At 40.2% G+C, this 18,149-nt stretch overlaps 1 protein-coding gene and 1 long non-coding RNA gene across 2 annotated transcripts in view; both read left to right on the forward strand.

Moving 5' to 3' along the window:
• etv4 (ETS variant transcription factor 4) overlaps positions 1–9,625 on the forward strand; it is a 70,405-nt gene extending 60,780 nt beyond the window's left edge. The window contains exons 10-12 of the mRNA XM_034194198.1: positions 301–473; positions 5,099–5,200; positions 9,134–9,625. Of these exons, the coding sequence (XP_034050089.1) occupies positions 301–473; positions 5,099–5,200; positions 9,134–9,361 (503 nt within the window). The 3' untranslated portion in view covers positions 9,362–9,625. The remainder of the gene's footprint in view (positions 1–300; positions 474–5,098; positions 5,201–9,133) is intronic.
• Positions 9,626–9,978: 353 nt separating this feature from the next.
• On the forward strand, positions 9,979–17,370 carry LOC117531132. The gene is made up of 3 exons (XR_004566536.1): positions 9,979–9,993; positions 11,352–11,356; positions 17,287–17,370. It is a non-coding gene; the product is annotated as an uncharacterized LOC117531132 (long non-coding RNA).
• Positions 17,371–18,149: the final 779 nt, after the last annotated feature.

Here is an 18,149-nt window from a genome sequence, read left to right on the forward strand (position 1 = left end):
TCTGACACCGCTATTTTATTGGCCAATTTTAACATGTGTTTGACTGATGAGCCTGCTTTCCTTTAGCATGCAACTGTCAAAGGTTAATTTTAGATGATCTGAATCACTGGACTGTGTAAGCGGTCAAGTTTTCCTGGTTTGTTCTTGTTATAGAAGAATAATTTAAAATCTTGTGAGTCTACAGTATTCTACGCTTATTGAATGGGAACATTAGACTCACATTTCGAATTGATTCTGCCTCCTAGATGAGAAAATGTCCATTATGAAGAACTGGGGAGATATTGTGATGTTCTTCTTTAGGTGAGGTAAAGCAGGAAGGGGGCGGAGTTTTTCGTGAAGGGACACCGTACCAGCGCCGTGGCTCTTTACAGCTCTGGCAGTTCCTAGTGGCCCTGTTGGATGACCCAGGCAACGCCCACTTCATCGCCTGGACAGGGCGCGGCATGGAATTCAAACTCATTGAACCTGAAGAGGTATGGACACCTTAAAGTGTGTTGGAGGTTGAGTGCGGCTCTCTTGCCTGCCAGGTTGTAGTTTTTCTCCCCTGAAGAGAAAGGGGCATTCTATCTACCTCTTTCTGTCTGTCCCAAAAAGGATGTAAGCCTTCTGAAATCAACTCCTCTCACATTTTTAGGAGAAATATTGTGAAACTTGGGACTAGTCCTTGTTATAAGTTGGTAATACACATTTTCATATCATTCCAGTTGGGCTCATTTTACCAGAGTTATGGCCCTTGATTATCAAAGCTAGACACCGTCATTTTCATGCTTGGGTGCCTTCAATCTGAAATCAACTCCTCTCACACTTTTAGTAAGAATTCCATGTAACTTGGTATAAATCCTTGTTATAGTTTGATCATGCGTATATTCTAATATTGTACAAGACTGAAACATTTTGCCAGAGTTATGGCCCTTGATTAACAAACCTAGTCACTGCCACTTTCATAAGTTGGTGCCTGCATTCTGAAATCAACTCCTCTCTCACACTTTTAGGAGGAATTTCATGTAACTTGGTACAGATCTTGTTATAGTTTAATCATGTGTATATTATAATACGCTACAGAATTGAAACATTTTGCCAGAGTTATGGCCATTGATTAACAAACCTAATCACTGGCACTTTCATGAGTTGGTGCCTGCATTCTGAAATCAACTCCTCTCTCACACTTTTAGTAGGAATTCCACGTAACTTGGTACAAATCCTTCTTATAGACTGATAATACGAGGTCTGTTAGAGAAGTATCAGACCTTTTTATTTTTTGCAAAAACCTGATGGATTTGAATCACGTGTGCTTGCATGAGCCAACCTTGAACCTTTGTGCGCATGCGTGAACTTTTTCACGCCTGTCGATTGCGTCATTTCCTGGTAAGCAGCCTTTGTGTGGGACGTGTGTTGTGTGCTTGGTAGATTTTCATTTCAAGGAAAAAGACGGAACGACTGGAGCAGCGCCGCATCAAATTTTGCCAGAAACTGGGCGACAGCCAGGTGGAAACCATTCGGAAGATTCAGACGGCTTTGGGTGATGATGCTTTGGGCATCACACAGATTAAGGAGCGGTACAACAGGTTTAAAGACATCCGCACAACGTTGGAGAGCGAGCCACGCTCCGGTCGGCCATCAACATGCTGAAATGACCAGATAATTTCCAAAGTGAATGCTGTGGTGATGCGGGACCGTCGGGTGACTATCGGAGAAATTGCGGAAGAGGTGGACATCGGCACTTTTCGGTACATTCCGCTGCAACAGAAGATTAGGCCATGAAAAGAGTGCTGGTGAAATTCGTGCTGCTGCTTCAACATGCTGCTGCTGCTGCTTCAACAGTGTTGAAGTCTCACAGGACATGTTGTGACATGCCCACCTCTTCCACAATTTCTCGGATAGTCACAAGACTGAAAAGCCACCGAAAGCCGTCTGAATCATCCGAATGGTTTCCACCTGGCTGTCGCCCAGTTTCTGGCAAAATTTGATGCGGCGCTGCTCCAGTCGTTCCGTCTTTTTCCTTGAAATTAAAATCCGCTGAGCGCACTGCACATGTCCCACACAAAGGCTGCTTACCAGAAAATGATGCAATCAACAGGCGTGAAAAAGTTCACATATGCGCACGAAGGTTCAAGGTTTGCTCATGCAAGCACACGTGATTCAAATCCATCAGGTTTTTGCAAAAAATAAAAAGGTCCAATACTTTTCTAACAGACCTCGTATGTATATTGTAATATTGTACAAGATTGAAACATTTTGCCAGAGTTATGGCCCTTGATTAACAAACCTAGTCACTGCCACTTTCATGAGTTGGTGCCTGCATTCTGAAATCAACTCCTCTCACATTTTTACGAGGAATTTCATGAAACGTGGTACAATTCCTAGAAATGTTATCAGCATGTAGCATGCACTTGTATCAAAGCAGCATTTGCCAGCAGGGGATATTGTGCTCTCAGAGCACTCTTGTCTTTCTTGTTGACAGTTAGAGCCATGTCCCACATTCTGGCTTCAGTTTCTAAGAATAATTATTAGTTGTTTTGTCTTTTAACAACAGATCTTCTTGTCATATTATGAAATGGCGTTTTAAATTACTGATAAAACCATTTCCCAAATTTTGTCTTCTGTTTTTGTGACCCCCCCCCCCCCAACTCACCTTAATCAAACAAGTGAAGGTAATCTAAGGCCATTCTTATAAACAGACACGCAGAACACAGAACACTGTTAAAAAAAAAAAAAAAGTATGCAAAATTGGACTAAAAACTCCGCAAAATGGCGAGGCCGCGAAAGGTGAACCGCGTTATAGCGAGGGACCACTGTATTCTCTTTTCACATGTCAATAATTCTTGACGTGGATATTTGCTCGCTCAATTAATAAGACATGCCTAATTTTACAGATTTCTTTATTCTTAAATGTATCTCTTTATTTATTTTATTGTAACAAACGAATGGAGACGACAAAACCTGATTGCAGCACGGGCGAAGGGAATGACAAAACTACAGTTGTAATTATCAATTTCATTGTCTAAAACGATCACACCACATAAAGTTAAGCTCAGCGCTACTCTGGCTCCAGGCTCTGGAGAAAAAGATGAGCAGCGTTTTCTTTGCAGTCAGCGCTGTGGCCACGGATCGTGCTCGATAGACCAGCAATCCCGCAAAAGCGGGATTTGTATTGATTATTATGTAGTATAATCAGGAAAGTGTTATTTATGTAACATATGCATTGATTTGTATAATGGCACTGTTTATCATGTTGATCATTTTCATTTTTATGTGGATTCCAGTGCTGGTTCATTTTGGCGTATAATTTACACCACCTCTCGACCTGGTGTATATTTTCAGCGCAGCGTACGCCAACGACCACATTGATAAATGCCAAGTAGTGCAGCCGTTTTGGCGTACACCCCATATACGCTCAAATATCGCCGTACGCACATTGATACACCAGGCCCAGTGTCACCAAGGTACCTGCTAATTAGTGAAAATCTGGTTCTAACAGTGCAACCTGTAAAATTTCACTCAATGGAAATACTGGAGCACTGACATCTTGATGGCCTGTTGGTACAATTAACCCCACAGCAAACCATACTATCTCAGATATTTGTAATAAAATGCAGAGAAAGGACAAACAGGCAAAGCATCTGGGTCAAGTCTATAGCAGCTACTGCTAGCGGGGCCAACTACACCAAACAGCTCTCACTCAGTGTGACCATACCCCTGAGTGTTTGTACCTTTATGGCTTAAACCGATTACATGATGTGATATGAATGAGAAAACTAGCTATAAAGGCCAAAACTACTTTTGTATCAGGCTATAAACATGTTTATTTCTGCTCTTAATGTTGTACATTTTAACATGAGTTTCTATGGGGAGTGGCACACCTTTGGAGCCTGCCTCAGTGGTCACTGAAAGAACTGCCACAATTGCCACTTGTGTGTTGGCATCATTTTTAAGGGCTGGAGGTTAGTAGGGCTTGGAAATCACCTGCTGAGATAATTGATAGAAAGGAAAACCTGCACTTAATTAGCAGGTGAGGCCCTTTCAATTGATATAAAACTGTATTTAAATCTATAATACCATCTTAAATGATAAATCACATATAAAGAGCTCAGTTCTAGAGAGTTAAAATAATAAAAGTCTGATATGGACAGCACAGGAGTTATTTTTAGACTGAATTTGTTGCTGCAGTGTTTTAAGACCCTGCCCAAATTAGAGCGATCAGAAGTGAGATTTGTCCTCTTTCCTCACAGTTCTGATCCCTCGTCCATTAGTCCCCCATTCATTATTCAACGCATGAAACAGTGGATTGATAAATGAAGGACGAGCGCTATCATGAAATCATCCTATACCCCCCCCCCAACCACCACCACCTCTCACTCACATTTCTTCAGTTGGGACATTTGTTTGCAATGTTTAAGTCTGCAACTTGATTGGTCATATCAGACAGCATCCATTTAGGCGCGTCCTAATATGGGCCGGCCAGTGCTGTGTTTTCCATTATCTTTTTACTGTACATTAAAAATGAATGCGCTAAGAGTTTTACAAGAGCAATTAGGGCTGAGAGCACATCGGAGATCAAACGGAGCTGCTGGCTGGATGGTCACTGTGGGATACGACCCAACACTTCCTGACTCATGGATCTCAGTGTCGTCCTCCCTCCCGCTTTGCAGTTTGCCCAGAATGCGAGACGCTTGTCGACGCAAAGTTTAGTCTCTGTGAAACATTATGACTGACTTTTCTGTGTGTGACACTGATGTGTCGGCCTGTGAGTTGAGTTTGGGATGCATTTCATGTCCCGCCTCTCGCCGATCGTGTTTCACTCTGAACACTGTGGAACTTTGGTTGCACTCAAGTGCTAATGGGATGCATAAAAAGGAAGTGAATCCACATGTGTTGACTTGCAGAGTCTGTCTGAGATAAAAATACAAAAGCTTTTGTATTGTCACCAAGGACCCCTAGTGGTTGCTGTATGTAAGTACAAGTGGTTGATTCTGGACTCTGGAACAATTATTTTCTGATGACTTGTCACTTAATGAAGGTGCTGATTTTTAACCAAGAGTAGAAGTAAGAAGGTACTGGTGTGTGATCACGATGCACTTCCCTCGCTTCCTCCCGTCAGGTGGCCAGGCTGTGGGGCATGCAGAAGAACCGTCCAGCCATGAACTATGACAAGCTCAGTCGCTCGCTGCGCTATTACTACGAGAAGGGAATCATGCAGAAGGTACAATGTACACGTTTCTCTGTTCATGCTTCATATACTTACATTAATGTCACATATTAGTCCTTGAAATATGATTATGGTGCATTTGATCAGGTCTTCTGTCCACATCCGTGCCTTTTATTTGGACTCACATCAACTGCCTCATCTAATAATGTAAACTTTTCACTTTCTTTACATTAAAATAAAACTAATTGCCCTTGTTGAAGTAGAAAATCATGAAATGACACGCACATCACAAAATGTATTGGCATGCAGGGTCAAAAAATAGCATCAAAAGCAAAAAAAGAGACCCGCGCAGCCAGTCAGCTCCCAAGCAAACCTTTAATGCAGCACCAAAAAAATGTGACGTTTCGAGCAACGCCCTTCCTCAGACATAATTATCATGTCAGGATGCACCTGTATATAAACACACAATGATTAGCAACATGTGTTGCCAATCATTCTTACCCTCTGCACACAATCAAACAGGGTACATGCTGAATAAATGTTACACTTCAATCCATTAAAATATCTGTTGCATATGAAAAAAAGACATTTCACTACGGTTGAAATCCAATAAATTACATGACAAAAAACACCGATTTAATACTTAAAAAATTTATAATACTTAAAAAATCAAAGACACCAGGACTTTGATATCAGACTTTTTTTTGTAGCTTTGTCATCATGTATATTTATGCAGTTGTTTTTGTGATCTTTCCCTGTTGTTTGTTTATATTGATTCAATTCTAGTATTGTGTTGTTCGCACCATTTGGATGCACCTGTTTGCTTTTTCTTTTGGTTTGTATTTTTTGTTTATTATTAGTTGTCCACAGCAGTCTAGGATGGTGTACACCTGATGCTCACATTGTATAAGGCATTCAACTTGTGAGTTTTGTTTGTTTGATGCTGTGGTACTGTGCAGAGGCATTGATTGGTTAGTGGTTTAGGTTTATTCTTTATTATCATGCCTATTATGGATTTGAGTTTTTTTTTTTTTTTAACCAACATATATGAATTTATTAAATTATTTAATTATGTCATTTTTAACTGTTGCAGTGTGTTATAAATTTTGCCTATAGGTAGTTCTGGCCCATTTGGCAATGGATTAGGGCCCTTTTACAGGTAATAGATTTTTTAAGTATTAAATCTGTGTTTTTTGTCATGTAATTTATTGGATTTCAACCGTAGTGAAATGTCTTTTTTTTCATATGCAATAGATATTTTAATGGATTGAAGTGTAACATTTATTCAGCATGTACCCTGTTTGATTGTGTGCAGAGGGTAAGAATGATTGGCAACACATGTTGCTAATCATTGTGTGTTTATATACAGGTGCATCCTGACATGATAATTATGTCTGAGGAAGGGCGTTGCCCGAAACGTCACATTTTTTGGTGCTGCATTAAAGTTTTGCTTGGGAGCTGACTGGCTGTGTGGGTCTCTTTCTTTTTTGCTTGTTGAAGTAGAACCAAAGCATCAGAGTATTAGAATTGCACTTTAGGGTGTGGAAAGTGAATTTCCTTTTATGGATAAAAATGGTGCTTCACCACTGAAGAAAAAGACAAACCCATTTTTGAAAACGGCGGTTTTCCACCTTTAGTTAAAAAAAGAAAAAAAAATCCACCCAGACAAGCACTGCTTTAAAAAAAAATACTTCCACATAAAATTGAAAGGCACATTGTAAAGCAGCAGGCCAAAGCAACAGGTGGTAAAATAACGATATAACCATAACAGTGTAGCAGTGTTGGCCAATCAGAAGCCTGGAAAAAGGCAAAAACTGTTTTCCATGTTTGCACATAAACACTGTAATTGAGTTTCTGTGAAGCTTCACTTTGGAAAGTGTTTTGCAAAAGCTCAGTTTTCAGTGAAGTAAAACACAGTTCGTATGTGGACAAAAGGCCAAAATGCATTGAAAATTCCAAAGTTCCAAAATTCCTATGTATGTGTGCAGAGTCTTAGTATGTATTAGTGTTTGTTAGGAACCTACTACCCAACCATTACGCATGCTTACACTATGCCACCGTCATTTTTCCCGTGTTTTGACGCAGTTGGTTACATACAGTTGTGCTCAAACGTTTACATGCCCTGGCAGAATTTTTGCTTTTTTGGCCATTTTTAAGAGAATATGAATGACAACACAAAACTTTTCTTTTTTTGCGCAGTGCAAGCTTTGCATTTTGTATCACAAGTTATCCATCTTCATGATGAAGTGGTATAGAGGAGGATTTTCTTAAAAAGAAGACCTGAAAGTTTAGCTACAAATTGCCAGAAGGTACATCTGAGATGCAAGGCTGGATTTGATCTGTTTTGGTGAAAGAAAATCCTTCTCTGCTCTACTTCACTATGAAGCTAAGAGAAGTGATGCAAAATGCTTGCACTGTGCGCAATTTCTCCAATCACAGCCACATAAGCCCATAACTTCTCCTGGGTTGTCTGGGTGTCTTGGTGGCTTTCCTCACTCTTCTCCTCCTTGCACAGTCACTCAGTTTTTGAGAACTGTCTACTCATGTAGATTTACCATAGTGCCATACTGTTAGTATTTCTTTGTAATTGATGTAAATAAAGTCCAAGACATATTCAGTGACAGCTTTACCGTCCACAACTACCACAAAAGACTCCAAGCTGTTGATGTTAAAGGGGGCAATACACAGTATTGAGAACAGGGGTATGTAAACTTTTGATTAGGGTCATTTGAGTAGTTCTCTTGTCATTTTGACCTGGTTGTTTGACAATAAATGGCTTCACCCAACCACTAGCCATGAGTGAAATCAAAGTTTTTGTGTTGTCATTCATATTCTCTTAAAAATGGCCGAAAAAGCAAAAATTCTGCCAGGGTATGTAAACGTTTGAGCACAACTGTATGCACATACCCACATAGGCCACAAATATTTGTATTTTACAACAGCAGACCTTTTTTCCAAACCTCTCCTCATACAATTTCACAGCCCCCCGGGCACCGCTATAGTTTTCATGTGTATTCACAAGGTTCAAGGACATAAGTATGTGGATGCCCTACAGAATGGGATGTACTCTATTTTTGCTGATTGTAGGATAATGCTACAGTAAGTGTACTACAATCAGAGTAAATTTATTGGTGAGCTAAAATATGGCCAGATTTTGCTGTCATTGTAAATCCTTTACTGGGTGATTCTTAAGACTACGGGCACTTATGTCCTTTGATCATATTGTATGAAAAACAGAAAAAAGGGGAAATTTCCCACTTTTATAGTTATCTTTACAATGAAAGTGTGTTAAGAAATTTGTTCTAGTAGTCTATGATGACTTTTTCACCTTTTTTCAGCATCATTATATGCAAATATTGCCGTTTTGTGCTTGTCCCACACCCAGACATTTGATCTTCAATGATAAAAATGAATGGTAAAGAAACATTTTTTCTAATGTTTTAAAATATCTCTGAATAAAATATCAGTAAAATAATCAAAACATAATTGGGGTATTCAATGTCATACAACTGTTGTGATTTTTTTTTTTTAAACAAAATGTAGTTGTCCCACACTATTGCCGTAATTTCCACCACAACACTGTAATGTCCCTAAACAGTTGTATGAAAGATTGTTTGGGTAGTTTCTATGGAGATAAACAGTGACATCAGAGCACATGTATATAGCGCCAAATCACAACAAACAGTTGCCCCAAGGCGCTTTATATTGTAAGGCAATGGTGTGGTGGAAATTACATTTACAAGGCCAATAGTGCCCGTAGTTAAAGAATCACCCTACTATAGATTTGCCAGTTATATTAAACTAGTATGGTGATTCAGATGTAGCCAAAGTGTCAGTCATAGTATTTTGTGTGTATCACGCTGTTGTTATTTGGCTTAGTTGGGCCGTTTGCTGACTAAACACAAATTGTGTTCATTTGTATGGCTAGACAGCATTTGAAAAATGTCTTCGCCATGCATGTGCTTAAGTTATTCTGTCTTTCTGCAGGTGGCTGGGGAGCGCTACGTTTACAAGTTTGTCTGCGAGCCCGAGGCGCTCATCTCCCTGGCCTTTCCTGACAATCAGCGGCCCAGCCTGAAGGCCGAGTTTGAGCGTTATGTTAACGAGGAGGACACGGTGCCCCTGTCCCACTTGGACGAGGGCGTGCCCTACACCACAGAACAAGCCCCACAAAATGTGGGCCCCCAGCCCTACTCCAAAGGCTACATGTACTAAGGCCACCCCTCCCAGAATCTTCCTGTTGTAACAACCCATCAGCATACACCCCGTCCCCATGCACCTCTTGCACATGCCCAACCCTCCCACTTGTATATAAGGCTATGGTGTTTTTATTTTAAATTAATCTCATTAGGGTTTTGTTTGTTTGTTTTCCTTTTTGAGTTTTTAAGACCTGCATTCCTCTTATGTCTGAGGCTTATTCAATCCACAAACACGACTGTGGTTGAAGAGATTGCTTAATAAATACTATATCGTACACAAGTACAGCCTGAGCTTTTTTTGTTTGTTTGTTTTTTTGGTTTTTCTTACAACCTAGGACTATTTCACAAAAGTTGTGGCATGCAAGCTGGTATTTGTGACGTACCATGATTTTTTTTCCTGGAAGAATTTGAGGCGTTAAATATCATCGTTCACAGTGGGCTCCAGCCACACTTGGCAAAGATGCTGCAATTGTTGTGGATTTCAGAAAAGACAAATCACAGTGTGTGTAGAGTGCATCTGGAAAATATTCACAGCACTTCACTTTTTCCACATTTTATGTTATTGCCTTATTCCAAAATAGATGAAATTCATTTTTTTCCCTCAAAATTCTACACAAAACTCAATGTTGTCATTATGGGGTGTTGTGAGTAGAATTATGAGGGGAAAAATCGTTTCAGTCATTAACTCTCTAATTAATATGTGTATGTGTGCATATTTGCAAAAAGTGTAATCAGGACAAATGTTAATCATTTTGTGTGAAAAGTGTGGTTTGAGCTTGTAGCTTGCCACTTGCTGGTCAGTTGCAGGTACTGCACCCTTTCCTGAAGAGAAGACATATAGACCTTTCAACCAACTTCTTTATGATTGTCCAGAAATACACAATGCTTGTGGAAACCTTCTTCTGGCAATAAGTAAACAAATACTTCTGTAGCAACAGAAAGGAAGAGGCTAGCGACAATAGTGTATAAACAAATGGTACAAGCAACGAGCAAGAGTTCTTGTAGCGTACCCGGCTGTTCTTGTAATACTCAAAAGCAGCCATACCAGTCATTTCATTCCTTCCCTGTTGATTGCGAGGTTCGTCGGAAATGGATTCAAGCTATCCGGTGGGATGAAGGATAGCATCAACCCTCATAAACACCTGCCCATCTACTATATTTGATACTATGAAATGCAAACACACATATAAACACAAATATTACCAGAGAAAAATCTCAGGCTGATTATGAAAGCATTCGGTTAACATTGTCATTACACCCAAGAGGTTAACTTGGGCAACTATATAGACAGAACAAATTGATAGACACAATGTATGTATACCATAGACATAGGTGATATAGATCACCTTTGCAAATTATTGTCTACTTTTTATGTAGCATTATGAGCCAGTGCTCGGTCTCTACTTAACTTGATACTTATGGACGAATCCCTCGTGGAAAAATTTGTAATCTCTGTTCACTTTTCCTTTTGGTGACAGTTTTCCTCCAACAGTCTTGCAACATCGGCAAAAGAAAATGTTGGTAAATCCGTCAACGAAGTCATGTATACTCTCCATTTTCTAATGGCAGGTATGTTTTTCTGTTATGTTGACACTTCACAGGAACTCTGTTTCCACAACTATTACATATTTCTGGTTATTGAAAGATCTATTCAATTCTGGGATCAGCTCTGGGGCTCGTATTCTGTAGCGCGAAGTGGTTGAATGTCAATGAGTCCCCCATGGCCAGGACGCCAGTCCATCACAGGTTACTTCCCTAGCTAAGGCCAGTACCCATTTACAGCCAGGGGGGCTGGGACAATTTGCCCTATTGAGGTTTCAAATCCCGCAAAAACTTCGAAGAGGTCGCCGCACTGCGAGATGTCAGTAATATCGAGAACTGCATTGAGATGTCTGATAATGCTGCACTTTTACTGCTGCACACGGACACCAGCATTAACATCGCAACATAAAACTCTTTGTATATTGTGCCTAAAACTCTCATGAATATATTATCTGGGTTTTTAGACATTGTTATTGTTTCTTTTATGTAAACATGCGAGAAGCTCAGGTCGTTTCTCTGTTATTTTCAATGGGAGTTGCTGTGAGCTGTGATCACTTCCTGTTCATGTCGTTCTGGGGGAAAGTGAAGTTTGCTCTTTAACGTCCTGCTTATTGTCCTTTACAGCACTGTTTGTCCAGTTTGTTCCCAGGTAATATATATATACACTCAACAAAAATATAAATGCAACACTTGTGGTTTTGCTCCCATTTTGTATGAGATGAACTCAAAGATCTAAAACTTTTTCCACATACACAATATCACCATTTCCCTCAAATATTGTTCACAAATCAGTCTAAATCTGTGATAGTGAACACTTCTCCTTTGCTGAGATAATCCATCCCACCTCACAGGTGTGCCATATCAAGATGCTGATTAGACACCATGATTAGTGCACAGGTGTGCCTTAGACTGCCCACAATAAAAGGCCACTCTGAAAGGTGCAGTTTTATCACACAGCACAATGCCACAGATGTCGCAAGATTTGAGGGAGCGTGCAATTGGCATGCTGACAGCAGGAATGTCAACCAGAGCTGTTGCTCGTGTATTGAATGTTCATTTCTCTACCATAAGCCGCCTCCAAAAGCGTTTCAGAGAATTTGGCAGTACATCCAACCAGCCTCACAACCGCAGACCACGTGTAACCACACCAGCCCAGGACCTCCACATCCAGCATGTTCATCTCCAAGATCGTCTGAGACCAGCCTCTCGGACAGCTGCTGAAACAATCGGTTTGCATAACCAAAGAATTTCTGCACAAACTGTCAGAAACCGTCTCAGGGAAGCTCATCTGCATGCTCGTCGTCCTCATCGGGGTCTCGACCTGACTCCAGTTCGTCGTCGTAACCGACTTGAGTGGGCAAATGCTCACATTCGCTGGCATTTGGCACGTTGGAGAGGTGTTCTCTTCACGGATGAATCCCGGTTCACACTGTCCAGGGCAGATGGCAGACAGCGTGTGTGGTGTCGTGTGGGTGAGCGGTTTTCTGATGTCAATGTTGTGGATCGAGTGGCCCATGGTGGCGGTGGGGTTATGGTATGGGCAGGCGTCTGTTATGGACGAAGAACACAGGTGCATTTTATTGATGGCATTTTGAATGCACAGAGATACCGTGACGAGATCCTGAGGCCCATTGTTGTGCCATACATCCAAGAACATCACCTCAGGTTGCAGCAGGATAATGCACGGCCCCATGTTGCAAAGATCTGTACACAATTCTTGGAAGCTGAAAATGTCCCAGTTCTTGCATGGCCGGCATACTCACCGGACATGTCACCCATTGAGCATGTTTGGGATGCTCTGGACCGGCGTATACGACAGCGTGTACCAGTTCCTGCCAATATCCAGCAACTTCGTACAGCCATTGAAGAGGAGTGGACCAACATTCCACAGGCTACAATTGACAACCTGATCAACTCTATGCAAAGGAGATGTGTTGCACTGCATGAGGCAAATGGTGGTCACACCAGATACTGACTGGTATCCCCCCCCCAATAAAACAAAACTGCACCTTTCAGAGTGGCCTTTTATTGTGGGCAGTCTAAGGCACACCTGTGCACTAATCATGGTGTCTAATCAGCATCTTGATATGGCACACCTGTGAGGTGAGATGGATTATCTTAGCAAAGGAGAAGTGCTCACTATCACAGATTTAGACTGGTTTGTGAACAATATTTGAGGGAAATGGTGATATTGTGTATGTGGAAAAAGTTTTAGATCTTTGAGTTCATCTCATACAAAATGGGAGCAAAACCAAAAGTGTTGCGTTTATATTTTTGTTGAGTGTAAAATGTCTGAATTTCATTTTGTGTTTATTAAATTCCACACAAGTTAATCATAGCAGACACGGAGCATTTGGAATATTAGTTTTTGCAAGTTTTCAGGGTCTCATTGCATGCAGTCTCTTCTTAACATGACGAAAAGCATTAAAAAATATATACAGTCGTGTTCAGAATAATAGTAGTGCTATGTGACTAAGATTAATCCAGGTTTTGAGTATATTTATTATTGTTACAAATCCAACAAGACCAAGCATTCATGATATGCACACTCTTAAGGCTATGAAATTGAGATATTAGTAAAAAAAAAAAAAAAAAAAGTAGAAAAGGGGGTGTTCACAATAATAGTAGTGTGGCATTCAGTCAGTGAGTTTGTCAATTTTGTGGAACAAACAGGTGTGAATCAGGTGTCCCCTATGTAAGGATGAAGCCAGCACCTGTTGAACATGCTTTTCTCTTTGAAAGTCTGAGGAAAATGGGACATTCAAGACATTGTTCAGAAGAACAGCGTAGTTTGATTAAAAAGTTGATTGGAGAGGGGAAAACTTAAACGCAGGTGCAAAAAATTATAGGCTGTTCATCTACAATGATCTCCAATGCTTAAAATGGAAAAAAAAAAGAAAAGAAAACAGACGTGTGGGAGAAAACAGAAAACAACCATCAAGATGGATAGAAGAATAACCAGAATGGCAAAGGCTCACCCATTGATCAGCTCCAGGATGATCAAAGACAGTCTGGAGTTACCTGTAAGTGCTGTGACAGTTAGAAGATGCCTGTGTGAAGCTAATTTATTTGCAAGAATCCCCCGCAAAGTCCCTCTGTTAAATAAAAGACGTGCAGAAGGGGTTACAATTTCCCAAAGAACACATCAACTGGCCTAAAGAGAAATGGAGGAATATTTTGTGGACTGATGAGAGTAAAATTGTTCTTTTTGGGTCCAAGGGCCACAGACAGTTTGTGAGACGACCCCAAACTCTGAATTCAAGCCACAGTTCACAGTGAAGACAGTGAAGCATGGTGGTGCAAGCATCATGATATGGGCATGTTTCTCCTACTATGGTGTTGGGCCTATATATCGTATACCAGGTATCATGGATGAGTTTGGATATGTCAAAATACTTGAAGAGGTCATGTTGCCTTATGCTGAAGAGGACATGCCCTTGAAATGGGTGTTTCAACAAGACAATGACCCCAAGCACACTAGTAAACGAGCAAAATATTGGTTCCAAACCAACAAAATTAATGCCTCGCAGATGTGAAGAAATATGAAAAACTGTGGTTATACAACTAAATACTAGTTTAGTGATTCACAGGATTGCTAAAAAAGCAGTTTGAACATAAAAGTTTTGAGTTTGTAGCATCAACAGCAGATGCTACTATTATTGTGAACACCCCCTTTTCTACTTTTTTTTTTTTTTACTAATAGCCCAATTTCATAGCCTTAAGAGTGTGAATATCATGAATGCTTGGTCTTGTTGGATTTGTGAGAATCTACTGAATCTACTGGTACCTTGTTTCCAATGTAACAATAAGAAATATACTCAAAACCTGGATTAATATTTTTAGTCACATAGCACTATTATTCTGAACACTACTGTATTTTGGTAGTATAATGTTAATTTGCAATTGTCATGTGGATTCTCTGTTGTTTAGACTGCAGTGAGTCTTTGGCGTGCAAGGGATTATGGGACATTTCAATAGGGCGAATGTAGAGGAAGTGCCTTGTCTTGTCCAATGCCACATAGGTAATGTGACAAGGAATCAAACCCAGGACAGCCTATTGGTAGCTCAACTCCTGATCTAACTGCTGTGCAAATTATGGCTAATGTAATTATAGGCATGCTGTTATATAATGCCTGTAGTTGAATTTTCATCTGCCTCAGATGTAAAAAAAAAAACAATTTTAATTGCGTCTTTCTCACATCAAAAATGAGAAATGCGTAGTAACAAACATCTGGTCACATCCAGATGTTAATTTCTTTCTGACAGTAAACTAAATTATCTTTGAATTTTGGTCAAAACAAGACATTTAAGGACATCATCCTGTTCTTTGGAAAACACTGAGACGTTTTTTCACCATTTCATATGATGGTATATAAACGCTGAGTCGACAATGAATTCGGGAATGCTAAAGTGAGAGGCAGCAGGCACCTTGACAGCGCGCGAGGTCAGTCAGTGACTATTTAGTGTGTAAATTGCATGAACGTTTTTAGCCATGCTAATGCTCCCCAGAACCATTTACTGAAATTAGTCTGAAGGACCTAAATGAGATGACTTTACAGGTGTGTGAGGGGCAAATAAAGAAAAATGCTTAAAGTGACGAGAGGTTAAGAAGGCTGTAGTTGAGGGGGCTCTGGGGGAGCTGAAGGGTTTTAGCCATGCTAATGCTCCCCAGAAGCATTTACTGGAAAAGTCTGAAGGACCTAAATGACATGATGAGATGCTGAAGAGCTTCACTCATGCATGTCTCCGACATACACATATTAGACCAAAGAAGTAATTGATTCATTGAGAACAAAATAGACACATTTGTTAATCCTGAAAACAATCCCTGGTTGTCCACTCACAGAAAGAAACATGACCTCTCCCACAGCAGGAACTCTTAAAATAAACGTCAGTTTCATACTCATTCATGGAAAGACAAGATCATATGCCAGTCCATTAATTTTTTTTTTTAATTTCTGCTCACAATCAAACCAAACCAGAAAGAAGAGAGACAAAAAGGTTTGATTCGGGGGGAAAATGGATGAGATCCACATGGGAAAAGTGATGATTGGGAATAGGGTTTTGATGTGGTTCAAATCCCACTTTTTCTCCAGGAATATGAACTGCTCAGATCTGGTCTGCTGCCTCGGGATGCCTCACGTGGGCTGTGATCTGTCTCCCCCTGTTGGTGCAAAACATAAATCTGATCCACTCCAACCGTGAAAACAAGACTCCGGGGATTAACTGAGTCAGAAGTAATAATGAGGACAGGAAGGAACTTGTTAACCTCAGACCCCCTCAGGCTGTGGAAGACACAGACGCAGTGCATTAAGCCTCAGTAAATTCATTCAGATAATCATCTCCAGCCACAGTATGGTCACAGTGCAGCAGCCCAAGAAGCATGTGAACTTAAATCGGAAGCAGTGTTCACTGTCTTTACCTTTTTAATTTGGTTCACATTCAGTACAGCCACGGCTGCTTTCAGGAGGTGGGGATGCACCGGTGGTCGGCAATCAGGACACACGGCATTTCCATAGTGTGGTGGATGCTCCTCCACTCAACAGTTATGTTAATGAGCTCCACCAACAAAGTTGGGTGGAGGTTATGTTTTCATCCGTTTCTTTGTGAACAGCCTGGAGCCCACCATTTTTCATATATTGTCATGAAATTTCTACAGAGGATTCATATCCTAATGGGCAAAAACTGATTAAATTTTCCAGGTCAGGAAAAATCTTGGAAAATTTGAAAATTCCCTATGAATTTTTTTTTTAAATCATAACTCTGTCAAAGCAGATTGAATTTCTGTCATATTTAAGAGCATTATGTAGGATGGTAACATTTATCGACTGACAAAGTTTGATCTGGATCTGATTTGGATTACAGATTTTGTAGTCATTTAAATTTAACATTGAAACCCACATTTAAAGTATATCTTACATTACATCTCAATCAAATGTGCCCCAATCACACTCATATTTGAAAGTGAGGTGCAGACTGACACTCATTATCACCTGACAAAATTTGATCTAGATCTGATCTGGAATTTGTGGACATTTGAATTTAATATTGAAAAGCTTATTTGGTCTACATTTTGCAAAAGTGCCTCAATTACTCTCATTTGTGACAATGAGGTGCAAACTGGCACCCTCAATGAATAGACTGTTTGAGCCACATCTGATCCATATTGGGGATTTAGCAGATATTTGATTTTAACATTGAAAAGCCCTTCTGATATATTTTGTATTACATTTTTACGAGACAGGCAGCACACAGCGGCGCGAACCTCGCTCATGGTACACTGTGTTCCAAACAGGAAGTGCCAACTTTTGAGTCCACAGTGAAGCAGGAAATGTCCAATGTTGAAAACTTCCTTGATCAACACTTCCTGGTTTGACAATAAACAAGATCTCGTGGGAGTTCAGTGGCAAGTTGAGACTGAAACAGGAAGTGCCCAATTTTGAGCCCACGGTGAAAGAGGAAATGTCAATTGTTGAACACTTCCTCGATTGACAAGACAAGAGATGTCGTGGGATCTCCGAGGAATTCAGTGGCAAGTTGACACTGAAACAGGAAGTGTGAAATTTTAAGTCCACAGTGAAACAGGAAATTTTAAATGTGTTTACCTTTGGAAAGTGTTTTTTTAATATATATATAATTCCCCCGTAGATTTGATGTTTTGATCTGTTTTTTAAATTAACCTGTTATTTGGTATGTTGTTTTTGCTGTTGTATTTAATCCTCTGTAAGGTTTCTGTGTAACATTTTGTTTGTCTCATTAAATAATTAAAACAAAAAAAAAGTCAAATGTTGAACACTTCCTGGTTTGACATTAAGAGATCTCGTGGGATCTCGCGGGAATTCAGTGGCAAGTTGACACTGAAACAGGAAGTGCTAAATTTTGAGTCCACTGTGAAACAGGAAATGGTAAATGTTGAATACTTCCTGGCATGGGTGTAGCTGGGTTGCAATGAACTCCCCCTGAAATCTTATTGGACACCCCAGGTGCCACCCAGATGACTGACGTTACTCCGCCACACGTCTGGTTGAAAAGAGGCATTTTGAAATCAGTGACACATATTGACTGCTAGGTCCCTCCTGTACAGTAGTTGGTGCTGTGTTCCACAAAAACTTCTAATCCACCTTAGTAGAAGAAGAAAAATGTTTGAGCCCGATTTGAATTTGAGGGTGATTCTTAGACTACAGGCACTTATGTCCTTTGATCATATTGTATAAAAAACAGGAATAAGGGGAAATTTCACACTTTTATAGTTATCTTTACAA

This window comes from Thalassophryne amazonica, chromosome 18 (genome assembly GCF_902500255.1).
Source record: "Thalassophryne amazonica chromosome 18, fThaAma1.1, whole genome shotgun sequence".
NCBI lineage: Eukaryota > Metazoa > Chordata > Actinopteri > Batrachoidiformes > Batrachoididae > Thalassophryne > Thalassophryne amazonica.